General features: G+C 44.1%; 1 protein-coding gene across 1 annotated transcript in view; it reads right to left on the reverse strand.

Annotated features, from left to right (window-relative positions):
- Positions 1-1,171: 1,171 nt before the first annotated feature.
- mapk8ip3 (mitogen-activated protein kinase 8 interacting protein 3) overlaps positions 1,172-27,544 on the reverse strand; it is a 212,030-nt gene continuing 185,657 nt past the window's right edge. Inside the window, 6 exon segments of the mRNA XM_072481763.1 lie at positions 1,172-4,399; positions 6,753-6,896; positions 7,731-7,913; positions 13,583-13,621; positions 19,638-19,751; positions 21,186-21,357. Of these exon segments, the coding sequence (XP_072337864.1) occupies positions 4,284-4,399; positions 6,753-6,896; positions 7,731-7,913; positions 13,583-13,621; positions 19,638-19,751; positions 21,186-21,357 (768 nt within the window). The 3' untranslated portion in view covers positions 1,172-4,283.

Consider the following 27,544-nt stretch of genomic DNA (forward strand, 5'->3'; position numbering starts at 1 on the left):
CTATCCCCTTAATGCATCTGCTTCCAATAGTGAGAGCTACATCTTGCTACGTCAGACATCACAGAAACACGCCATTCTGCACCCAAAGGTCAGAACCTTCTGAGCACCTCAGCTTAACAAGTGTTCATCGAAACAAACCTTACTACTTTGCATAAATTGGATTTTGCTGTTTGAAGATTTAAAAGTTGGAAATGCTGCCTTTGAAATCACACCTGACAATGTGAAATTGGAATGCTGCATGTTTATGAATGACAGTCTTACAATGGCTGTTGAGGGTATTTGAATGCCCTTTCCTCTGGGGCACTGTCTCAGGGTAAGGGTTTAGGTCTGAGATGAGGAGAATTACTTCACTCAAAAGGTCGTGAATATTTGGCATCTTCTGCCCCAGAGGGTTGTGGGCGCTCCATCATTGGATTAAGGCTGTGGGACAGACAGGTTTTTGGTGTCTCAGGGAATCGAGGGATACAGGAAGCAGGCAACTAGTGGCGCTGAAGGCCAGGATCAGACTTGACAGACCATATCCACTCATGCTGCCTTTTGCTCTTTCTTTAATTCACTGTTACAGCTTGGGCTGAAAATTCCACCTGTATATGTTTCCTTCACTATTGAGGAAGCTAGCTTGTATGAGGCCTGGTGGGCGGTTTGAAAATATAGCCATTTGAAGCCACGTATCGCACCACGAGGCGGTTTGATGGTATTGCAGCTCAATCATAAGAACATTTAACTTGTGCTTTTTTCTCCAAATAGCAGTTGCCCAAAAAATCAATTTGAATTATCGTCTGCAGATTTAACCTTGCCTATGCTGTATTGAGTTTAAAAGTCAATCCAGCCAAAATGTCAGATTACTGCAAATGCAAAGTTTTGTGACTCTAGTAATCAGATTCCATGACGTGGCAGATAATGGAAAAGTGCTGTATGCATTCGGCCGGCACAATAAGTGTCAAAATATAATTCAAATAAATTGATATTTGCCAAAACACTCCACGTGCTGGGTTAATAATGTAGAGCACATGGTCACCACATTTGAGTTTGATGGGTAAGCATCAGTAATGTGGGGAACTCATGCCGCTAAACTGTACAGATGCATTGGTAACAATTTATTTTGCACAGAAGCAGCTTCAAGCTGAAACAATGAACAATTTGAAATGTGGCTAATGAATACAACAATTGATTGTTTTATGATGTGAATATGTTTATTACATATGGAACAATTACATGTTAATTAAGTTAATTACATTGCACAGGGAAAATAGCTCAGAACATATCCTTACACCAGCCAACCCTCTCTATACACCCGACCCGACCTTTTCATTATACACCAGTTAGCGTTTTGTACAGGACTCCGTTAGGAAGCACCGCAGAATCTCTCTCTCTCTCAAGACTAATACATAAGAGATACTTTACATGAAAAACCTCAAATTGCTACTGGCTGAGGACCTGGTCTGAAATGCCCAGAAGAGCCATAACCTATTTTATGGACCCTGAAAAATTACCACCTTATTCAAGAGGGGAAGTTTCAAATATAACGCACTGGTAGACAGAGGAAAAAGCAGACATCTGCTGATTTCCAAACCAGTGTCATTTATTCTATCCTGCCACGAATGTGAGTTCTTTTGCAGAATAGCTGGCACTTTTTCACCAATCACAGTTAGCGAATTTGTTTCCCCTCTCGAATTCCATGATATTTTACTGTCAGCTCCATTCAAAATTTGCTCATTCCTACTTTACATCTTGATCAGAACGATAAAACTGACTGAACGGATAGCTTTCTTGTCCCTGGTCAAAATGACCTTGTTATTATCTGCATTACACCAAGGAAGAAAGGTGGAAGCATGGAATACTCCAAGGGTGGTGTGTTATATGAATATACATATATACTGAAGAGTTACAGAATGCAAAGGTTTTGAATTCACTAACAACATTTATAACATGTATTCCAGGATATGTACATGATCAAATTAAAAGAGAATTTCTGTAAATCCACACAAAGTTTTCGTATCTATACCTAGCACAGCTGACTCCCGACATATCCGACAGGTCATAGTAGTCACTCAGTTCTTGTGTACATTGTATAATATTCCCACATGGCTCAGACAGGAACTGATTGAACAAACCGTCCCTTTAAATAACACAATGAATTAAATGCTTTGTCTTTCAATTTTGCTCCATGTTGTCTCAATGTTTACTGCCACTGTGCTGTCCTCTGACCCAAAAAATAAGGAAGCAAATTTCTCCATGGCTGCAGTGCACTGGTCAGTGATCATCTCTAATGTTTTTCCACCTCTTCCTGCCTCTCTGGGTGACATGCCAGGTAACTCACAACAATTAAGGTTGTGAACAAAGATGCCATTTGCACTTTACAGCACTTGTTCCCCTGAACAGACTTCAATATTTGTGCGCGCATTGGTATCCTCTTCCATTTATTTAAGATGACAAGACCTCTACTAAAGCTATCAGTCTTTTGCATCCAGAACCATGCTGCTAAAACTACTGGGGCACACTTTCACCACCAAAATAGTAAGGGCTGTATTGGAGTTAACATTAAAGCATTGAATACCTTGGTATTAGCAATGACATGTAATCACTGCCTTTGCCAGCTCTCTCTAACCAAAACCACTTTTGGATTTGCTCTGCTTTTACTCAAGACCATTCATTGTTTTAAAGGACAACTGGGAGCAAGTAAAAAGAAACTTCAAAGCATATGGTATCTCACTCAATGCTTCAATACTGGAATACCATGAATGTTCAGAATGCATATTCCTGTGTCATGGCGAAAAGTGTAGCGGACATAGATCGCTGATGAATACTGAAATGTCTTTCTACACTTCCTTCAGTTCACTGAATGTCCATCCAGTGAGCCTAAAGCCAAGGTGAACTAAAGATATTCGGTGCAGTCTTGCACACAACCTATAGCTACCCATCCATAGATCTATCCAGAAAAGATACCTTTCCAGCAAATTGTGTGGCCATTATCCCAAGAGCCTGTTTTTATTTCATTGTAATAAAGAGCAATTCTATTTTATCCCAAAAGAAATATAACCACTTTAAAGTCAAAGGGATATATTATATTCCACAAAATAAATTTACTGACTAAAATGGTTAAGTGAAGGAGGCAGCCATAAATCCCTGTCCATCTTGCCCCGCAATGTTTGCAGAAGCCAGTTACATTCGGAAATGAATGATGAATGCATCCTGTTGAAATTCCATTGTTCCTGATCCCTGTTCAGATATTGTTACACATTAAAGCAGATAGTAGCAGGCTCCACCAAACCCTCAAGAGTGCCAACTATAACGCTGACAGCTACAATGAACAATGGTAAAAAAAACTCACTTCTCAAGGGCCAGGTGCAGAAACCCAACTTGAAGGAGAATGCACTTCTTTCTCCCCGCCCCCACCCCCCAAAAATAAATAACATCCTCAATGGTACTGCCTTTAATGTGACCAATTGGATAGCTAAAAACGCTGGTTTATTAAAATGTACTATAATCATTCTATTCTCTGATTAAAATGATCTGAAAAGTGGTTACATTTCCCTCTTGCCATTGAACATCAGTGATACCCTCGAACAAAACGAACACAGCCATTCAATTTCCCAGTCTTCACATCTCTCTGTTGTTTTCAAAAATATTTACCCATCTTTCCAGCCCTCTTACCAGTCGTTTGAGTTCCATTTGCAGTGGCAGATTCTCACGGGGGAACTCAGTTAAGTGAAGTTACTGTTACAGGCAACTGTTTAAAGTGTGAACATTATTGGAAATTAATTTTTTTCATTTAAAAAAACATTTGGGGGTAAGTTTTAATTGACTGAAAAAAGGGACTAAATCTTAATTTCAAAAGTAAACAAACTATTACGTGATGGGTATATGGGCAGACGTGAAAAGCTGCCTCATGTCATTGCTTCCTCCAGCACCTGGCATGCATCATGGTGGCCTCTTTAGAGTTGGTTCAACATTTTAGGTACAGGTTAATGATAAAGGCAAATGCTAGTAACAGCAACAAATTTGGTTAGATGATGAATAGAGGTTCAGTCTCGAAAAGAATCCGGTGTTAGCCATTCCCAAATTATTTTCACACATTGTTTCATTTTTAAATTGAATTCAAAAGGTGTTGGACTGTCCATTGCAAACTTCAAACAAACGACCAATTCCAAAACGGAGATACCATGGAAACGCAACAGAACTTCTAGCTTTTGAGAGGCTTTCGTCAAGGACAAGTACAATGCAGGGTATTTTATATGTACATACAGATGATGTTTAGGGGTGAGTTTTGTGGTAGTAACGTCTCATTCGGGAATATATGACACCTGCCAGACAATAATGTGGCTCCGTTCTGCTTTGGACAGGGCTGGTCTGATTCCATCTGGCAAACTTTCATCAGTCTCATCATCCTCACCGTCACCTGTACAGAAAGATTTATGGAGTGAGAGAAAAGTGTGTACAGATAGAGGGGGACACATAGGGTTATTGGGACGGCTGAGAGGAGGAGGGGGGGGGGGGTGGAATCTAACTCCAACCAACACAGGACAAAGTAGATAAAAATCTGTTTCTCTTTCCTACTAAGAGTCTCAAGTCTGAACATGCTGAATTCCAATTCCTTGGGGACATAAATCATCGTACAAAAGTGCCCTGAAATTTATTGCTATTTATGCTAATTTACCAAATCTCAGAGGAAGCAATATTGATTTAATGAGAAATTGACATTCTTGGTCTGAGGTCTGGTTACATTTACTGAGCAATGTAAAGAGGAATTTTGCAGTGCATCTGACTTGCACTTTTGCTAATTGTAAATAATCTATGCTCAGTCCCGCAGTAATGTCAATCCCACCTTGACAATTACAAATATATACAATACCAGCTATCGCACTCTTATCACTCAGCAATAATGCACCCTGCAGCTTTTTTAAAAGATGATCATTTGTAAAATGATCTCCATTGTACACACCAGAGAATGACACTATAGTTATAGGGCGCAAATCCATGGCCGCATTATGCTCTCGCTTGAGCGCAACGCGGCCGGGGAATCCTGAGAGAGGCTTTCAGCGAGCTCCTGACAGGCTCCCCGTCTCACGGCATTCTCCAAAGCCCCGCGAGACGTCGGAGTCGGAATCCCGCCCCGAATGGGCCTGATCGAATGAGGCAGAATTACGACCTAACTGCGCGGGATCCACCAGCCTCCCGAAGGAATGCTGCAGCTGGGCGCCGATCAGTGCTGATCCACAGAAACGTGGAGCACCCGGGGCGTCTCCCGGCTACCGGCAACTCCAGGGTGGTCAGGGTAAGCGCAGGGTGGCTCCCTGACCCTCCCCCTGGAAAACGGGCACCTTGGCAGCACTGCCAAGCCAGCAGGAGCACTGCCTGGATGCCAGGGTGGCCATGCAAGGGTGGCATTCCAAGGGCAACGGGGGCCATGTCCATAAAATGAGGGTGGAGGGGGTTTGAAGGGTGGGGGAGTGCAGGGCACTTAAGTAGGGGCCTCCGGGAGGTTGGGTGGGAGCCATAGAAGGAAGGGAGGGGGTGCTGTAAGGGGGCTTGGGGGAGCCTGAAGAGGGAAGACGCCCAGGGGCCCCATAGCGGGGTATCTCATAGAATTTACAGTGCCGAAGGAGGCCATTCGGCTCATCGAGTCTGCGCCAGCTCCTGGAAAGAGCACCCTACCCAAGCCCACACCCCCAACCTATCCCCATAACCCAGTAACCCCACCCAACCCAACACTAAGGCCAATTTTGGACACTAAGGGCAATTTATCATGGCCAATCCACCTAACTTGCACATCTTTGGACTGTGGGAGGAAACCGGAGCACCCGGAGGAAACCCACACACACACTGGGAGGATGTGCAGACTCCGCACAAACAGTGACCCAAGCCGGGAATCGAACCTGGGACCCTGGAGCTGTGAAGCAATTGTGCTATCCACAATGTTACCGTGCTGCCCCAAATCATCACTTGGGAGGTGTGGGGTGGGGTAGTGTCCACGTGTGTGGGGGAGTAGTGTTGCCCATGGGTGGGGATTGTGGGGGACCCACAAGCTCATTTAGAGTTCTGGGCCCCTTTCAAAATGGTGGCCCGACCTCAGAGCTCCCCGGTGCTAAAAGAAATTCGAAGTGTGGGCCAAACCGGTGAGAAACAACCCAGGGTCCAAAAAAGTGACTAAGTGACATTGAATAGCGGTGGGGAACTCAGCGGCAGAGCCAGCGGGAAGCTCCCCGAAAAACCCGGCCCAAATTAACTCCGAAATTGTTGGGAGAATCGGGCCCATAGTATTTTCTTTGCATGTTGTACGCTCATGGCATTTTCATGCTGATATCAAATGTACAAGACATTCTGAAGGTACAAATTATAATGATTTGGAAATTATGGGTTAACACCTCAGTTACAATAGTATTGGTAAAAATTTAATATGAGCATCCTTATGATAACATTACCAATAGTACTTTTTCAGCTTTTTAGATCATGACAATTAGGACTATGCTTCAAAAAAAAAAACAAGTGATGTATTAAAAGTTTCCATAAAATTGAAGTACGACAAGATGCGAGTGTTAGCATATTTTGTGTGCACGATGTCATGTGAATGACAGTGAGAACTGGGCAAGTTGGCAGGACAAAGTGAGCAGGGATGGTCTTCACAGATGAGTTAGTAAAATCAGATGTATAGAATTAGGATGCATTAACAGAAAGGTTACAACAAATCAAGGTGAGGAGAGTAAATGCTCCGTAGATCAAAAGGCTACTTTAAGTAGTGGAGTCTGACTTACCAATCCTAAAGTCAATGTAGCCCTCTCCCCCACTGAGCACCAGGACAGGATGCAGCTTCCGCTCTTCCTGCTCAGGTGCTGCGGGCCCTGGGTTCTCCGTGGGGCTGTCCAACACACTGCCATTCAATGTCGCGAGAACATTACCTAACGGAACAAGGCGTAAACAGCGTTAAACACAGTGACAAGTGACGGTCCTCAAACTCACCCTAAAAACAACCCTTGTTTGCAGTGAGTGCGGGTTGCAGATGGCTCCGAATACGAGTCAAGTAGGCCAAAGGTCATGGGGCTGAATTCCTCGCGGTGCTGAACATTTCGTGAATTTGGCCTGGAAATCCCTTTAACCAGGAAATTTCCAGCCATCTGCTGGTTTCACCCTACATCCTGAGGACAAGGTGCACAGGTGGGGTGGACAGGGCGAAGCCTTTCCCCTTGGTGGAGGGAGCATTGAGCAGGAGGTATAAATTTAAGACATGGGGCAGAAGGTTAGAGGGGATGTGAGGGAAAACCTTTTCACCCAGAGGGTGGTGGGAGTCTGGAACTCGCTGCCTGAAAGGGTGGCGGAGGCAGAGACCCTCATAACATTCAAGAAGGATTTAGATGTGCACGGGCAATGCCAAGGCTATGGGCCAAGTGCTGGAAAAAGGAATAAAATACCAAGGTGGTTGTTTTTGGCCGGTGCAGACGCGAGGGCCGAATGGCCTTTTCTGTGCTGTAGACCTCTATCACGCTACGGTAATCATCATAAAAGAGATAAGCCTCCATATAACCTCCAATAGATACGGAGATATTTAGGGGGGGGGGGGGAAGAGAGACAGCGAATATGATCTTGAATTCCGAACATCGTCAGTCATTATAGTATTGAGTTACCCAGGTTTCCCATAGGAAGAAAAGGCGCAGGAAGGGAATACTTCAAAAATGCTTTTTGGAAATTACAACATGTGCAATGAAAAAGAACAGTTCTTTTAGCGAATTACTTACCTGGCACAGACGCAAAGAATTTTACAGCATCCCTGTGCCCATGAAAACAGAGCTGGGCTTGAGCCATGGAACAATATGGGATGAAGCTGCCGATCGAGGCCTTGTCACTGCTCTCGTCAGCATATACACGGATCACTCCACCAGGACGGTTCCCTTCGCTGCCAGTCGGTGAGGTCTTATTGGCTGCAACAATTTCAACGGCAAGACCAATTTAGGGGTCGGACTAACTTTTCGCAAAGTTGGAAACACAAGAGGTTCACAATACACTGAAACCTGTTTTGCTGTAGAAACGTAAACGGCCATTCGCACTGAGCAAACCCGGGCGTCTCTTTGAACCTTTACCAAATATTCCATCTCATCGCCCAAATTCCAAGTCTGCAGCTCTTCCACAGGAATGAAGAACACTTCAATAAAATATAACTACAGTGATGCTGCAAATAAACCACATTTTTCAACCCTCCTTAAAAACAAAACTGTGCTTTGGGATCAGAGAGCAGCCAATGCAACATCCTTGTTCAAGAGAGGAGAGAAGACCGTAGCTGGGTAACTATGGACCAGTTAGTTCAATGCGTGGATTAATTGAGGCCATTCAGCACTGACTTGTTTCAAGACAAAAGCAAATTGCTGTGGATGCAGAAAATTCGAATTACGTTCGGTATTTCAGTAGATCTGGCAGCGTCTGAAGAGAGAGAAACAGTTAACATTTCAGATCGATGAAAGGTTATAAAGCTGAAATGTTAACTCTTGCTCTTGATCAAGACACGTTGAGTCCAGCAAATTTAACAATCCTGAGGGGTGGTGGCTGACTGGATTGTTACAGGGAATGCAGTGAGTATCACGGGTTTTCAGAAGGATGTTCGATAGGGTGTTCTGAAAAGAAGCCTGTTGGAAAAATTCAGACATGGGATGAGAGGAATTGTAGCTATGTGGGCAGACATACGGTTAACGGACAGGGGTCGACGGGTGTTGCTTGGAGTGGAGAAGGGTCGGAGCTGGTGTAAATTGAGAATCTTATTTGCGTATGACAGGGATTTTAATACAACTCAGTTTATTAATTTAATCCACAGAGGTAAAATAAGGTTAAATGGAATAAGTAATTAAAATGTGCATGACAAGGAAAATGGCAGCAGCTAGCTAATAGTAACCATCTTCGATAAATTACTTATTTTGCCTCAGGCCATTGGCATGTACAGGTTTCATTGTAGTTCAACCTAGTGATCCGAAACCGCACAGCTCCCACTAAACGTGCAACATGCAAACAGATGGGCAGAGAAACCCCAGAGAACCCAGTGTGCTTCTAAACGGTTATCACTCTTTCTAACAGCAGTGCATGCAGTGAGTCAAGGAAGCATCTCCAAACCTCATGTGGACTCTTGGCGTCGCAAATTTCCTTTACTCTTAACATTGTCACCACGCAAAATTCCTTGACTCTCTGCAAATGTCTGAAAGTTGCAATATTAGCGCAAGTTTTAGTTGGGCCGGAATTCTCCGGCCGCTGGGATTGTCTTTTCCCGCTGGCACCTCCCCACCCGCAGCTTTCCCGGAGGCTTCAATGGGAAATCCCATTGACGATCAGCGGGAAGGGAGAATCCCGCTCCCTGTTTTTACAAAAGTGAGGGTGAAACTCCTCCGGGGTTGGAGGTGGAAACCGCGACAGATAGTAACTGGTAAATATTTCTAGGAATGCTTTTGACCCGAAATAATGCAAGTGCTACCTTCTCAGGATCGGTATCCAAGCCTGGGAAAAATGTTTTAAAACCCACCGCACTGCCGGTCTGTCACCAAACGGCACTGTAGTCACCCACCCAAACCATTAACCAATTCTATTTTCTCCCTGAAGTTTGGAGACGTTCCTTTGGAAAGCACCATCAAACCTTGAAAGAACATAAAATGCAGTTGACACTTAACTACCATGACCCCCTCAGACGACATCAGGATATTTAGATGGCAATTCTACTTGTGCCCTAACTTGTGACCTTTACCTACCCCCCCCCCCCCCCCCCCACTCGCAAACCACCCCTCTCTCTTCTTCACCTTTCTGCATTTTGACATCAGGGAAACATTGCAGTATGAGGAGGCAGGGCAGTGGGTCTGTTGAAGGTAAAGCTACTCTCTCCTGCGATATGCACAGAACATTTGAAATGTTCCTACTTGGAACGTATTCCTGTCGGCGAGAGTTCTCACCTTGCCAGTCACCAATGTGCATCACCTCAGAGAGCAAATCTATCGGGAATCTAGGACTAACCTAGCTACTGCTCAAGAACTCGGGTGTGCCCAATCATTCCTGTTTTCTCCTGGCAATACGGTTTTTTTTTGGGGGGGGGGGGGGTTGACAACACTAGTCGAATGAGAGTTCCTCGTTTTATTCAAAATAGGGGATAAGAACATTAATGTTCGTCCAAATCGCTACAGGAAGCAGCGAGTGCCCTCGTCCAATGCCTTATGCCAATGATATTGTAGCACTCCCTCTGTAGCAGGATGGAGAGCGCCACCATGCACCTCACTTCAAAGATCATGAGGTGAAAACCCGATATTGGGCTCAACCTCCCGACCCTGAGGTCAACACACTGCCAAATGATCCAAGCTGATAGTCTTCCCCCAGAGAAATAAAAAAACTCGAAAGGAAATGATGGCGATGGCTTGAAACTGTGCGGAGTGGAAGCCACCCGCTGGGATTCGGGGAGGGGGCAGGAAAACAAAGCTCTCCGAAGACCGAGTTATTTGAGAGAAAAGTCACGGTAAGACCTCCAAATGAGCTTGCCTCACAAAGGAAACATCTCCTGGGGATGATAGTGAGGAAACCACTCAAATGTACCGCACACGCGCTAAAAAAATCTGAGATGTCCTTTTCAAAGCAAAACCTATTAAGTAGTTTAGATGTCATTATGAGAAAAACGTCAATACGTCGTCATATGTTATGAAATACTTAGGCTCGTATCAATTATATATTTATGAGCATTGTTAGAGAAAAAGCTGGAAAAATGTACCAGTAGCTTTAGTGAGCTGCATCTCCAAAATGGTTCAGTACGTTGATAAACATTAGACAGACTCATTAAGCTTCAGGATGAGTCATGCAATATTAATGCTTTCGGAGTTAAATGGTGTTGAGTATTTCTGTTGCCATGATTTAATGTCTTAAGCCATCCATTTACTAAAACATTTACTACCCTATTCTTTTTATCCCCCAGCTAATCTCCCTGCCCGTTGCAAATCAATCGATGTCCTGGACTTTATCCAGCCAGGAGGTATGGGGAATGTTTGCAAGCCTGCCGCCTGTGCCACAAGCAGCAGTCTCCCGACAGAAGGCCACGTCCTGCGTTGTGTGCCTCGCCCCAATGTTCAGTTTAGCTCGGGGTAGGAAATTAGATGTAGGGGGACAGTCGGAGGAAATTCATGTCCTACATGATTTGACAAGAAATATCATCCAATGCGACATAGGTGGGCCCCCGTTTAATTTCTCGGTCGGACACTCTACTCAATGAAAATTGTTTTAACCACAAAACAACTTCTCTCGACACAAAAGTAGATATGTTTTCCCGTGAATATCCTTGGCTCCCTCCTCTGCCTTTATTTCCCATCTACATGTTACACCTCAGTGCAATTATCTGAAAACACACTTGGTTCCACGTGTATGCCGACAGTATATGGCTCTACCTCGCCTCCACTTCTCTCAACCCTTCCACTCTCTCTGATTGGTCACGTTGATTGTCCGATGTCCATTATTGGGTGAGCTTAAATTCCCTTCAACTAAGTAATGGAAAGACTGAAACCACTACCTTTGGTTTGCACCAGAAACTCCGTTCCCCTGGCCACCGACTCCATCCCTCTCCCTGGAAACTGTCTGAAGGCTGAACGAGGTGAGCTTCGGAACCCATTTTCACCAAGACCGTGTACTTACACCTCCGTAACATTGTCCGACCTCACCCCTGCTTTCGCTCATCTACTGATGAAACCCTCATCCCTATACCTTTGCTACTGCTAGATTATTCCAATGCTCTCCCAGCCAGCTTCCCATCTGCCCAGCTACTTAAACTTGAGCTCATCCAAAGTTGGGCTGCCTTTATCCTAACTCGTACCAAGACCCATTCATCCATCCCCGCCACCTTGCCCGCTGACCTTCAGTGATCCCATTCCAGCAATGCCTTAATGTTGAAATTCTCATCCTTGTCTTCTAATCATTCCATGACCGTGCCCCTCCTTACCTCTACAACCTTCTCTAGCCCTACAACCCTCTATCCTCCCTCCGTTCCTCCAATTGCGGCCTCTTGTTCAATCATTGGCAACTGTGCTTTTGCACGTCTAGGCATTTTAACAATGGAAGGCCTGTCCCAAACCTCTCCAACACTCTTCACCTTTAAGACATTCCTTAAAATATAACTTTCTGGCCAAGCTTCTACTCAGCTGTTCCGACATCTCCTTAGGTGGTTTGAGGCCAGGTTTTGTTGGATAACACTCCTGCAAAGTGTCTCGGGGCGTTTTACGATGTTATAGGTGCTACCTAAATGCAACTGACTGTTGCAATTGTTAGCTTTTAGTGTGAAATACTTACAGTGCAAATATTATAAGCTTTAAAAAATAACCCCCATTCGCAACAGAATAAAAACATCTCCAATAGTTTGGCTATTCACTTGTTGGGGAAATTAAGGCTGTTGGAACTAACAATTTCACACCGACAGGGAAACAAAAAGAGGGGGAACCGGGACAAAGGCTACTGAGTTAAAACAGAGGCTGAGATGGACTGCAGGTTACTTTATTCAGCCATGTAGGTGGATACTTCATCGACAGATGATTCCACACAGCCGAGAGGATGAGGTGGCTTTAGTTTGGGATATCAGCTGCTCCACGCAGTTCCTCGAATGGCTCAGAGCAGACATGATGCCGTGGCTGCGGTCAGTGCTTTTCTTCAAGTAGTGAAAAAGAAAAAAAGGTGGACTGGGTGTCCCGATTGTCACATCTGTGCTCCCCGAGAAATGGAACTTCTGCCAAAACAGGGGGGCCCCCCACCTTTCAGCCTCGAGAAACACGCGCAAGCAAAAGGCCGGTGAATTCAAACGTTAGCCACACTGAAACCCACAATAATCCGTCTGACTGGGAGATCGATATTGCGTGACAGGCTCTGACAGACCCGCCGCTATCTGGCTGGGGAACGCAGACTTTACTCATGTACTTTTCGTGCACAATTGGAATCCTCTCGGGCAGCAGTGTGGTTAGCACTGCTGCCTCACGGCGCCGAGGACCCGGGTTCGATCCCGGGCCTTGGTCACTGTCCGTGTGGAGTTTGCACATCCCCCCCCCCCCCCCTTTGTCTGTGTGGGTCTCGCCTCCACAACCCAAAGACGTGCAGGGTAGGTGGATTGGCCACGCTAAATTGCCCCTTAATTGAAAAAAAAATGATAGGGCACTCTAAATTTATTTTTAAAAAACAATTGGAATCCTCTGGACCACACAATAAAATCCCATCTGGCTTTCAACATCTTACGAACAAAAGTGGCTCCCCACACCCTCCCTGTGTAATAAAGCTAAGCCTGGTTAATCTGACTGGCGTCTTTCCATTAGATCCATGTCAATAACCAGAATGATTTTGTAATTTATGACGCCGAACACATGGAGAGTGAACTGCAAAGCCAGGGAAACCCAAACTGCTTCCTGATTCCCCGAAGGATCACACGAAATGAAAGGGTTGTTGTGGATGAAGGACGCATCACAAATACACGGGTGCACAGCCCACACCTTGACGAATGAAATGCAAAGCAGGGCGTGTAGAGGGCGTGGCGGAGGAAAAAATGTGTTTTTTTTTTTAAAAAAGGAAAATGACACAGCCAAAACAAAAACAAGACAGCTCTTGAACTTACCCCTGAACCCCAGCAGTTGACCTCGGTGCAAAACTACAGCTGGAGGAGGGAAGGCAGAAGAAAAAAGATTCAGAAAGGAAAGGGAAGAACGGAGGGGAAGAGGAGCAGATTATACAGGGCAGGTAACGGGAGGGCCCCCGGGATAGGAATGAACTGAAAAAGACAGGCACACCAATCTCATTGACTGCGAACTTAACGGTGCATCACACACACTTTTAAAATAAATAGATGCCCCTTAAATGGCAAGTTGCATTTTTGGTTACAATTAACTCACTGGACAATTTGGTGGGTGGGAAACACACTAGTTGGCCAACATAACCAATGAATTTCAAACATGTGGCCACGTACCACAAGGTATAGATATCTCGGATCAGCTCAGTCGTAGCTCATCAGAGCTCAGAGAGCAGTGAAAATGCGGCAGCCAGCTTCAGAACCTTTGGGATAATGTGGGGAAGTAACCAGGCTTCCCCGTCCTGATCACTGCCCAGAAACCCCAGCTAGGTGTCTGCTCACGTTGGCTGTCTGGTGAGGACAGCATATGGGGCTCGTCTGTCATTCCCCTCCCAACCCTCACGGCACTAGCCTGCTGGCATGTGCCTCTTGACACTCTCACGCGCGAGTTTGGTCATATATCACAGAGTGCCCATGGAATCACATACCAGGAAGCAGTTAACGCCTTCGGCAGAGGAAGACGGGAAGGGAAATAAAAACCAGCAGGAAAAAGGATAAAAAGAAACATATTACAGGAGCGTAGTCAGGTCTGAGAACAATCCAAACTTGGTCCAAGCAGACTATTCCATTCCCTTTACTCCCAAGTATTGATCCCAATATAATATTCCAGTACACCATCTTCAAAATCCAATCCAACTATACAATTACATATATACCATTCCCACTATTGACAAGCATTAATTCAAGTCAACACTTCCTGTCTATAATTCGAAGTGAGGATGCTGTATTTACGCTTGTGCACATGATAATGCTAGAACCTTTTAGCTTAACCATATGCTTCTCCTCCACAAATTTTAATTTAAACAACTGTACTGCTAATGCCTCATGGTTTTCACCTTTGAGTTTGTAAAACCTTGTATGTTGTGTTTAGATCTGTTCTAAAAAAAACTACTACAAATAGTTTCCAACAAAACTGTGCTAATTATGCTCCCTGGTGCGCAGACTGTCCAAAGAGTGATGAGAAATCAAGGTGATCCCACATTACAGGAAGGACGGTAATTGCTCTGGAGTGAATACAAAGCAGAAGACTGCTGCTAGTTCTTGAAAATGGTAGGAAAGATTGGATAGGCCAAGTTTGCTTTCCTTAGAACAGAGGAGACGAACGGGTGACCAAATTGAGGTGCACAGAATTATGAGGGGCCTGGACAGGGTAGAAGGGAAAGACTTGTTTCCTTGGGTTGATGGGTCAATGATCAGAGGGCGTAAGTTTAACATAATTGGTAGAAGTGCGGTTAGGTGAATTGGGCATTCTGAATTCTCCCTCTGTGTACCCGAACAGGCGCCCGTGTCATGTGAGAGTACCTTTAAGAAATGGGTGTTTATTACTGCAGTGATGTCAGAGAGTGGGTGGAGTTGGGCTGTCTGCCAGCTTTTTACTTTCATTTTAGGCCGTTTGCTGCAGGGTGTGTTTTAGTTTCGTTTTCAGAGCTGGATAGCTGCAGTCACAGCCAGAAGAGGTATTAGTCTCTCTCTCTCTCTAATCTAAAAACTGTAAATCGATCCTTTGGTGATTTAAAATTAATAACTGCTCTCAGTAGTGACTTTAACCTGATGTGCTTCTGCTAAAATTTATTTTTTAAGTCTTATGGATGTTAAAAGGACAGGTTAAGGATTACGTAGTGTTGTATGCTTTAGCTGTTGTATTTGAACTAATGGTTACTAAGATGTTCACTGTATGTTTTAAAAAGGGTAACTTGAGTTCATAGAATAAACATTGTTTTGCTTTAAAAAATACTTTTCCATTTCTGCTGTACCAAACCTGTAGAGTGGGCCGTGTGCTCCCCATACCACAATCTATTAAACGTTGTGGGTCAGGTGAACTCCATGGTAAACTTTGGTGTTCTCTAAACTCTGGCCCATAACAAATTGGGGGCTCGAGGGGGATAAAAGTCTATCTATTGGATTGGCTTAGTGAACTTAAAGACAGTGAGGGGTGAGCATATTGTGGTTGCTTTTCAGGTGTGGTATTTTAGTTTAAGTAGGGAGTATGTTATGGACAGTGGCTCTTTCAGAGGCTCTGAAATTTTTGGTGGTGGAGACGGTCACACGCAGTACCTTACGGGCAGACTAAAAGCAGACTGTTAGATTTGGCAAAAACATTGCAGTTAACATTACCTGACAAAATGCGAAAAGATGAGGTAATTATGGCACTGGCTAAGCATTTAAAGTTTCCTGAGATACAGTTTGACTCATTGGCAATGGCAAAAATTCAGTTACAACTTAAACAAATGGAACATGAGAAAGAATTAAAGCAGCTTGAATATGAAAGAGATAGAGAGGAAAAAGAAAGAGAAAGGGAGATACAGATCGGGGAAAAAGATAAAGAGAGAGAGTTTGAACTTCAGAAAATGGCCATGAAACATGACAGTCAGTTAAAATTGGCAGGCGTAAAGGGAAACGTACAGTTGGATGATAGTGATGAGGATAGTGAGAAAGAGCATCATAGCCAAAGGCTTGGTGGGGATCTATTTAATTTTGCCAAGCATTGCCAAGGTTTGATGAAAAGGAGGTAGAAGCCTTTTTCATTTCATTTGAGAAGGTAGCTAAACAAATGAAATGGCCACAGGACATGTGGGAATTACTGATTCAAACAAAGCTGGTAGGTAGGGCTCGTGAAGTGTTTGCATCACTACAGGAGGAGGTATCTGGGACTTATAAGGAGGTGAAAAAATCCATCTTGGGTCCATATGAACTAGTGCCTGAAGCCTACAGACAATGGTTTAGAAATTTAAGGAAAGAATTTGGTCAAACATACATGTAGTTTGAAAGGATCAAATAAGAGAAATTTTGATAGGTGGATATGGGCTTTGAAAATAGACCAAACATATGAAGCTCTCAGAGAAATTACAGCTTTGGAGGAGTTTAAAAATTCAATTCTGATGTAGTGAGAACTCACTGTGGAAGAGCAGAGGGTTAAAACTGTGAGGTTAGCAGCAGAAATGGCAGATGATTATGAATTAGTTCATAAATCAAAGCTTGGTTTCCGACATCAGTTTCAGCCTGTGAGGGATAGAAACTGGGGACATGAGAAATACTCAAGTGGTAAAGGTAATCTGATGGGAGATAATAAAGAGAGTGTACCTCAGACTAAAAAAGAAATCCAGGACGGTGGAAAAGAAATGAAAAGATTCAAATGTTTTCACTGTAACAAACTAGGCCGTGTAAAGTCACAGTGTTGGTGGTTGAAGGAAAGCACTGGGAAGTCTGATGTGGTAAAAACATGATAGGACAGTGTTAAAGTGGTAAAGGAAAGCCCAAGTGAAGCGAAGGATATCATAACACCGGAGTGTGGCGACTAAGGGCTTTTCACAATAACTTCACTGCAGTGTTAATGTAAGCCTACTTGTGACACAAAAAAGGGGTCATATAGAAATACCTTTTCACCCAGAGAGTGGTGAACATCTGGAATTCACTGCCTGAATTTGTGGTCAGGTCGGAAATGCTCAACCTATTTAAAAGGTACCTGGATCTGTACCTTAAATGCTTTAACACTGCAAGGCTATGGACCGGTGCTGGAAAGTGACATTAAAATGAGTAGCTAGTTTTTTTTAATGTTCTCTCTCTTTTTTCGGGCCGGCACAAACACAATGGGCTGAATGGGCTCTTTCTGTGCCGTAACTTTTCTATGGTTCTAGAACAGGGAACTAGTCAGTAGTAAGGTCCCACAAAGAATGTTTGTTCGATAAAATAACTGACACCAGTGAATATGATGAAGCTTGAGTTTAAATGACTTGTGAATTGCTCAACCCTCACTCTAATGGTTTATCAGCTGGAATCCTTTTGATTAGGCGCAGGCTTATATTCCATTCTATCCCATATCACACAAAAAGCACCATGTACTCCCTGAAAATTACAGCCTTTTAAACTAAAGACTCATGTATCAGAAGATGACGGTTATTTGCCTGTACTGTTGCATCTGATATCCGATGACATTTGATCCCTGTGCCAATGACATTACCTGAGCTATTTCCCTTCATTACTGATGCCCTCTCCTCCAAGGCACTCATCGTTCACCTGTTGTCTTGATTAACAGCCCTGCTGGTCCATTTAGGTGAAGTATATTTCAGAGTCTCCACTGGAGTATTTTCAGTTGACGATACTGGTTCCCAAAGTGTTTTTAATAATTCTTTAACTTATATTTCACAAGAATGCTAACTATTTGTGCGATTGACCTGACTATTTAACCCTACATTTTTGGTTACATCAGTGCTTTCAATGGAATATTACTGATCGAAGACTGTTTTTCACCTTTGACGTTAAACTTCTAATTGATCCAAGGGCAGAACACTTGACAATCCTGCCCATGGTGCTGGTAAAAAGATACAAACAGAAGGATTCTTGACAAATGAATTATACCTTCCTGCCAGTTTATGCAGGTGGAGCTGCACTGTGAGTAAATCCATTGTAGACCTGTCACTCAGAAATACACTCTTCCTTTGCAACTAGAGAGTGGGATTTGAAGAACTGCACATCAAGCATGGACTATTTATCAGTCGCAATCAATCAGCAGCGGTTAGTGCAAGCAGTTCACATTCCAGGCAAGAACCCCCCACAAAGCTTTGTTAAAACTGCTGGACATTTATGGAAGGAATCTAGATCATCATTAATAATGTGAAATACACATATACACACACACACAAACATGCACATTCAGACAAACAATCTATTAGGTCCTGCTCTGAAATATTAGTTTACCTAAATTGTATCATTTAAACACCAGTTGTTAAATGAGTTGTGGAGAATTGTGCTCATGAATAGATATCACCAAGAATAAATGTACTGAAGTATTATTTATATATAACTGAACTAGTTTAATTAGTGTTTTATTCAAACTGGGAGGATTTGCACAATCCCCGGCTGTGCATCATTTACTGTGAATTGAATGTAGTGTGAGATATTGAATTGATGGCCTGGAATTTGCTGAGGAAATGACAGCACGAATCTTGGTATATAAATCAGCAGCAACCTACGCCAAGAAAGAGCTACCCCATCGATTGCAAATACTAACTGCAGAATGATTTAGATCTGCCACCATTTTTTGGACAGACCATCATTCTGAAGGAAGAACCTCACACTCTGCTACAACTGTCGATGTTAATAGTTATTAGAAGTAACATTCAGTTTTTGTAGCATTTTTTGCTTTATCTTCGAGCACTAATTCTGAGACAAATGTAATCTTTTTGTACATAATAATTAATTTGTGTAGGAGGGCAGCATCAACTTTCCGCTCAATAGGTCTCCTACGTTTAAACACTCAACCTTTTGGATATTTGGATGTTGAATTAATGGGTAAATTTAGCCTCACCCAAGCACATTTTCACACATAACACCCCCCCCCCAACAATGATTATCGTCATTGCCACAAACTATGTAAATGGGTTCTTCTGCATCAGCTGCCACTTTATGTGCTGTGGTGTGACTTTGTCTAGACGAGCTGCAACATTATAAACAGCTTTTAGACCTGCAACTATTATAGGACCACCTGCTCACAAATGATGTAATTGCAAAAGTATCATTAAACACACATAAATCTGCAAAAATATGAAGTTACAATTAAATGCAGTCATATGTTTAAACATTTGAGTGAACACAACGTGTTTTTAGGTTAATCCATTCATAAATAACAACAGAGGGAGAGAATTGTTGTCTTCCATATGTTTCAATCTTCAGTCAAAATCTTTCTTGATCATAGATCATGATTCATTCGTGCAACATTTTTTTGTAACCCGGTGTAACAGCTACAGTTTATTTTCCACAGACCAAATGAATCTGTGACACGCTGAAAGACCCCATTACAAACCCAGGTCAGACTTTGCTAACTTACTTTCCGTCAGGGGGATAGAGATAACGACTCCATTTCCCGTCCCCACCCAGAGGCGGTTTCCACCAATGAGCAAAGCTGTGATTCGCACAAAAGAGAAGCCCAATTTTCCCGTCCCTGTCAATCAAAGCAAGAGGTTTCCGAGTTAGTTAGCAACAGATCACGAGGGGTGGAACTAGTACCAGCCTATGGGAGCACATGACGAGGAGGATCTTAATACTTAGCTTGGCTCCCCCTAGAACAGACTGATGCGTGACAGTAATTTCAATATAATTTATCGAAATAATATTTGAATCAGATGATTCTGGATATCCCAGAGTCAGTTTAATTAGTGGAGAAATGGTGTGTGGGGTTAAAATTGGCCGTTTACGACATTTCTCCAGGAACTATATTGCTCCTTCACTGAAATTACAGGAATTCAGGCCCATTATACTTTCATTCATTCATATATTTAAGTGTTACACAAAATTAAACACAACTTATTTCCTTATGCAACAATGTGTGGACAGAAGAAAACCAAAATGTTCGAGCAACGCAGCAATTCACTTCCATTTAAAGGGCTTGCGCGGCCTCACATTCACACAACACAAATGGTATCGGCAATGGGGTATCCAACTCCCTCGGAGCCGTCCCCGCTGCTTTGGCAGTTCACTGCCAGGCTCCTGTTTAAGACAATGTCAATTTCAATCTCGACCAGCATCTTAACTCGGATTCCGGCCTGGGGAAACATTTCAGCAGCTCTTGGTCAGATCCCATGGGAATGAACAATTCAGCTCACTGCTGGGAGTGAAACATAGACGGGAAACATACTCGGAAAAGTGGGTTTCCTTCCGAGAGGTGCATTAGCAGTGGGTAACGGTGTCGGAGAAGAGCAATTTAGGAAGGACGTGGAAGCTTTGGAAAAGGTGCAAAGGAGATTTACCAGGATGTTGCCTGGAATGGAGAGTAGGTCTTACGAAGAAAGGTTGAGGGTGCTAGGCCTTTTCTCATCAGAACAGAGAAGGATGAGGGGAGACTTGATAGAGGTTTATAAGATGATCAGGGGAATAGATAGAGTAGACAGTCAGAGACTTTTTCCCCGGGTGGAACAAACCATTACAAGGGGACATAAATTTAAGGTGAATGGTGGAAGATATAGGGGGATGTCAGAGGTAGGTTCTTTACCCAGAGAGTAGTGGGGGCATGGAATGCACTGCCTGTGGAAATAGTTGAGTCGGAAACATTAAGGACCTTCAAGCAGCTATTGGATAGGTACATGGATTACGGTAGAATGATGGGATGTAGATTAATTTGTTCTTAATCTAGGACAAAAGTTCGGCACAACATAGTGGGCCGAAGGGCCTGTTCTGTGCTGTATTTTCTTAGTTCTATGTAATATCATACTCACCTCCAAACAGCCAGAGAAAGATCATAAAACTTAAGGAAGGGTAATGTTGAAAGGAATGACACTGTTTGGATGACAATATTATTACAGCTCTTGTATAAAAAACAATTCAATGTCTAAGACAGTAAAGCTAACAATTGTATCAAGGAGCAAGTGAATGACCATACCTAACATCTTACTGACATAAGGCTCAATATCTACATCCTGTAAATGCTGATGCGTGTGAGCATGATACAGGCGCAATGTGGAATCCAGGCGAATTGATATCCAAACCCCATCGCCAATCCAAGCCAACTGGCGTACTTGGCTTTCCCTCCTTGGGTGAGCATCAAAAGACTTCTGTTGTAGAAATAACAAATTAGAAAATACTAAAGGGCTTTGACATCAGATGATGATTCTGCAGGCACAAGAATACAAGAATGTTACGACAAAAAAAACCCTAAGGGCAGCACGGTAGCATTGTGGATAGCACAATTGCTTCACAGCTCCAGGGTCCCAGGTTCGATTCCGGCTTGGGTCACTGTCTGTGCGGAGTCTGCACATCCTCCCCGTGTGTGCGTGGGTTTCCTCCGGGTGCTCCGGTTTCCTCTCACAGTCCAAAGATGTGCAGGTTAGGTGGATTGGCCACGCTAAATTGCCCTTAGTGTCCAAAATTGCCCATAGTGTTGGGTGGGGTTGCTGGGTTATGAGGATAGGGTGGAGGAGCGGACCTTGGGTAGGGTGCTCTTTCCAAGAGCCGGTGCAGACTCGATGGGCCGAATGGCCTCCTTCTGCACTGTAAATTCTATGAATCTAACATGCCCCCACTTTCTCATTACACAGCGTAAGCATCACAACGGAGAATTGGACATCCGGTGAGAGTAAGCTAAACCATGGGACTGGGTGATAAGGCACATTTTCCTTCACCCCTGGGAACCAAGTCCAAATCCAAATCACAGGATGAAAATTTTCCATATGCCAGCGGTCCGGATCTCTATTATATGAAATGAGCACTGCCAGTACTAATCCAGTTCCCCGTGCGGGAAACTGAAACTTTTATCTTGGCATTATTGGTGCTTTTCTGCAGCTGTGGCTTCAGGTGAGGGATGTACATGGAGAGATTTACTCTGCCTTTACTTATTCTATCTAAAATGACTTTAGTGAACAAAAAACAAAGAAACTTACAGCACAGGAACAGGCCCTTCGGCCCTCCAAGCCTGCGCCGACTATGTTGCCCGTCTAAACTAAAAAACCCTACCCTTCCGGGGACCATATCCTCTATTCCCATCCTGTTCATGTATTCGTCAAGACACCCCTTAAAAGTCACTATTGTACTATTGTGAACAGTGGGTGTCGAGTACGGGATTGTTCACTGCCCAGCATTGGTATCTTGACATTAAAAAAAAGTAGAAAGATAGAAGTGTATATAGAGCGGCACAGTGGCGCAGTGGTTAGCACTGCTGTCTCATGGCACCGAGGTCCCAGGTTCGATCCCGGCTCACTGTCCGTGTGGAGTTTGCACATTCTCCCCGTGTCTGCGTGGGTTTCGCCCCCACAACCAAAAGATGTGCAGGGCAGGTGGATTGGCCACGCTAAATTGCCCCTTAATTGGATAAAAAATAATTGGGTACTCTTAAATTAAAATTTTAAAATTATATATGAGTATATACTAGTGTATGTATTTCATGAAAAGTGCAGGTGCATGGAAGTCTTTTAGCTGTCCTATAACACAGCGTCTGATTTCTGCTTTCATCAATAAACTGTCTGAAGTTCCAGTTAATATACGGAAACCACTCACAAGGTAATAACAGCAATATCACTAACAGTTGGAAGCTGATGAGCAAATATCAAATGTTTCCATGAAACTCTCATCGCATCACACCGGACATAGTGGCTAAAGCAAGAACACAGCTGGAACCTTAAACTTCAGTGAGGATGTAAATCAAGTGATAATGGATGAGCTGCCCATGATACAACCTGCCTTAGTCTGTCCATTAAAGTCATTGAAATCGAAAATCAGGGCATATATCAGTTGGCTGATTCAACATGGTCTATTTTACACCCTCAATGATGGTGACGGTTTTGCTCCATTTCAACTTTTAGGAACGGACCAGACAGATGGTAAAAGGAGAGTAAAAGAACAGGATTGGGACCTACTGGTCACATGGAGACAGAATGAATCTGCATTGGGAGAGACGGGGATTAATCAAGAACAGTCAGCATGGTTTTGTTAACGGGAGGTCACATCTGACCAACTTAATTAAATTCTTCGAAGAGGTGACCAGATGTATAGTTAAGGGCAATGCATTTGACGTAGTCTACTTGGACTTCAGCAAGGCTTTTGATAAGGTCCCAAATGGGAGACTGATAGCGAAGGTAAGAGCCCATGGGATCCACGGAAATTTGGCAACTTGGATCCAGAATTGGCTGAGTGGCAGGAAGCAGAGGGTGATGGTCGAGGGGTGCTTTTCTGACTGGAAGCCTGTGTCCAGTGGGGTCCCGCAGGGATCAGTGTTGGGCCCTTGCTGTTTGTGGTTATATAAATGATTTAGATATGAATGCAGGAGGGTTGATCAGTAAGTTCGCAGATGATACAAAGGTCGGTGGTGGTGGTAATTAGTGACGAGGATAGTCTTGGATTACAGGAGGATATTGATGGGCTGGTCAGATCAGTGGTAAATGGAATTGAATCTGGATAAGTGTGAGGTGATGCATTTGGGCAGGACAAACAAGGCAAGGGAATACGACGGCAGGATCCTGGGAAGAGAAAGGATCAGAGGGACCTTGGTGTGCATCTGCACTAGTCCCTTAATGTAGCGGGGTAGGCGGATACAGTGATTAAGACAACATATGGTATACTTGCTTTTATTAGCCGAGGCATAGAGTTTAAGAGCAGGGAGGTTTTTGCTGAAACTGTATAAAACATTGGTTAGGCCACAGCTAGAGTATTGTGTGCAGTTCTGGAATCCACATTATAGGAGGGATGTGGTAGCCACTGGAAAGGGCGCAGCAAGGCCTGAACAATATCCAGGCTGGGCTGACAAGTGGCAAGTAACATTCGCACCACACAAGTGCCAGGTAATGACCATCTCCAATAAGAGAGAATCAAACAATAACCCCTTGACATTTAATGGCATGACTATCACACTGGGCTAAATCGCTGGCTTTGAAAGCAGACCAAGGCAGGCCAGCAGCACGGTTCAATTCCCGTACCAGCCTCCCCGAACAGGCGGCGGAATGTGGCGACTAGGGGCTTTTCACAGTAACTTCATTGAAGCCTACTCGTGACAATAAGCGATTTTCATTTCATTTCAAATATGCATGACCATGCTTTGGGCTTATTTTGAGAGAGAACTGATATTGCACAAGAGCAAGGAGGTGGGCCTCAGCTGGAGGTATGCGGCCAGTTCTGCGTTTTAGGATCTGTGTGAAGGTATTGGAGAGAGCGCACAAACAATTCATGAGAATGGTTCCGGGGATGAGGAGCTTCAGTCATGGGGATAGATTGGAGAAGTTAGGACTGTTTTCCTTAGCGAAAAGAAGGCCGAGAGGAGGTCTGATAGAGGTATTCGGAATCGTCAGGGGCCAGGACAGAGTAGACTGGATTGAGAATAAGAGGGCTCAGATTTGATGTCAGATTTCAAGAAGCAAAAGCGGCGAGGGAAAAATCTTTTATACACACAGGGGTTGGTTAGGGTCTGGGATGCGTGGCTGGACTGTGTGGTGGGGGCAGGTTCAATAAAGACACTCAGAAAGGAATTAGACTGTTATCTGAAAAGGAATAATATGCAGGGCCACTTGGGAGACGGCAGAAGAATATAACTAAATGAAAGTAAATGATGGGCCACAATCTGTATCTTTTCATGTCCCCTTATCTCAAACCTCCCACACCATATGAATATCAGACTACGTCATTTTAGTTAAAAATGCTTTTGCTGAACTAAAGCTAGTTCTCCAGGGTTAAATATGTAGGACAGCGTGGCCAACATGTATAATTTTGGTTTCAAATAGGGTGTCTGATACAGCAATCTATGGGCAATGAAAGATAATTTGACATGCCAGCAAAGGTGCAAATTCATCGCTACTTCCGTTAACAATCTCCATTTGATCTCAGCAGGAGGCGCTGACGAATGCGGCTGGTGGATTCTGCTCCAGGGACTGCAGTGTAGTCAGGTTTTTAAAAAGGGAACAGAGGGGAGCTCAGGCAACGGGAGGTAAACAAGCAGAAAATGCTGCAAGTGGATAGAAAGGGTGGGAGGCTGCAAGGCCAGGTGGGCTACAGCGCCACAGAAAGGTGAGGATTCGGTTCCGCGTGGGCTAGGGGCCAGAATGCGCAAGAGTTGTGTAAAGTCGAGCAATGCAACCCACTGAAGTGGGACAGCTTGGCATGTTCATTAGCTTTATAGAATCATAGAATTTACAGTGCAGAAGGAGGCCATTCAGCCCATCGAGTCTGCACCGGCCCTTGAAAAAAATTTTTATTTTAAAAATATATAAATTTAGTGTACCCAATAATTTTTTTTCCCCAATTAAGGGAGAGTTTAGCGTGGCCAATCCACCTAATCTGCACATCTTTGGGTTGTGGGGGCGAGACCCACACAGACACGGGGAGAATGTGCAAACCCCACACAGACAGTGACTCGGAGCCGGGATCGAACCCGGGTCCTCGCCACCGTGAAGCAGCAGTGCTAACCGCTGCACCACCGTGCAACCCGAGTGCACCCTACTTAAGCCCACGCCTCCACCTTATCCCCATAACCCAGTAACCCCATCTAGCCTTTGGACACAAAGGGGCAATTTAGCATGGCCAATCCACCTGATCTGAACATCTATGAACTGTGGGAAGAAACCGGAGCACCCAGAGGAAACCCATGCAGACACGGGAATAACGTACAAACTCTCCACAGACAGTCACCCGAGGCCGGAATTGAACCCGGGTCCTCGCCGCCGTGAAGCAGCAGTGCTAACCGCTGCACCACCGTGCAACCCGAGTGCACCCTACTTAAGCCCACGCCTCCACCTTATCCCCATAACCCAGTAACCCCATCTAGCCTTTGGACACAAAGGGGCAATTTAGCATGGCCAATCCACCTGATCTGAACATCTATGAACTGTGGGAAGAAACCGGAGCACCCAGAGGAAACCCATGCAGACACGGGAATAACGTACAAACTCTCCACAGACAGTCACCCGAGGCCGGAATTGAACCCGGGTCCCTGGCGCTGTGGGACAGCAGTGCTAACCACTGTGTCACCGTGCCGCCCTGATCTACATCATCCACTGAGATTGAAGAAATTTACTTGTCATGGATAACTGATTCAAGTCACAAGGGGTTCCACCCAGCATTACAGGTCAGGATTATAAAAGTGAATCACTCCCATAAAAGTAAGACACGTTGAACGCTTAAATGGGACCAACTGACAACCCCGAATTCACATCTTCTAATAGGGTACACTTGGATTTGCCTCTGAAACAAAGCCTACAGGGTACGTTATAAATCATACAACCCGGTTTGTGTCCTGATGAGCAGGGTGTTTTGAAAGACAGCCACTATTTTAACCCCAGTTATTCAAAACTAAATATAGAAAATTTCCCTAGCTAACACACACAATTCCTTCTGTGGGGGCCACAGCAGGAGAGAGGGATCAAAGCAGAGAAGGATTTTAAGGAATTGGGATAGTTAATTTTATTCAGAAAGCAAGAAGATAAAATGCAATCAGCGACATAAACATGGATTCAAACATATTTCCTGCTTATTTCAATTGTTGTTGCAACATATAATTCTGTTCAAAACAGCTATTCTTTCCTGTCTAAAATGTTTTCCATTCTCAGCCTACTGTTTCTTAATATTATACACTCCGATTTCATCACCACATACTTGGTTCTACACAGAGTCAGCTGAAAAATCCCCCTATACAACACATCAATACTGTAATAAAATACTTCTGATAGCATCCATTTCCTGTGCCCATTCCTATTTTTCTTCAGCTCTCCAAAATCAAGATTTTAAAAAACTAGTGCTGGCTTCCTGATGGCCTTTCATGTTGCTCGCCTTTGGCCCTAAGGTAGAACGGCATAACTAGAAAATGAATATGTGACCGTCCCAGTTTAGAACATAGCACATACAGTGCAGAAGGAGGCCATTCGGCACATCCAGTCTGCACCGACCCACTTAAGCCCTCACTTCCACCCTATCCCCGTAACCCCTTCTAACCGTTTTGGATACTAAGGGCAATTTATCATGGTTAATCCACCTAACCTACATGTCTTTGGACTGTGGGAGGAAACCGGAGCACCCGGGAGGAAACCCACGCAGACACGGGGAGAACGTGCAGACTCCTCACAGACAGTGACCCAGCAGGGAATCGAACCTAGGACCCTGGCGCTGTGAAGCCACAGTGCTATCCACTTGTGCTACCGTGCTGCCCTGTCCATTCCTGTTGCAATGTGCAACCTCCTGTTTAATGTCCATTCCATTGCTTTCCCCATTACTCGTGTTAATTGGTCCATGGCATCGGCCGACCTTTTGAATTTGCAGGCCCTTTAT

This window comes from Scyliorhinus torazame, chromosome 17 (assembly GCF_047496885.1).
Source record: "Scyliorhinus torazame isolate Kashiwa2021f chromosome 17, sScyTor2.1, whole genome shotgun sequence".
Taxonomy (NCBI): domain Eukaryota; kingdom Metazoa; phylum Chordata; class Chondrichthyes; order Carcharhiniformes; family Scyliorhinidae; genus Scyliorhinus; species Scyliorhinus torazame.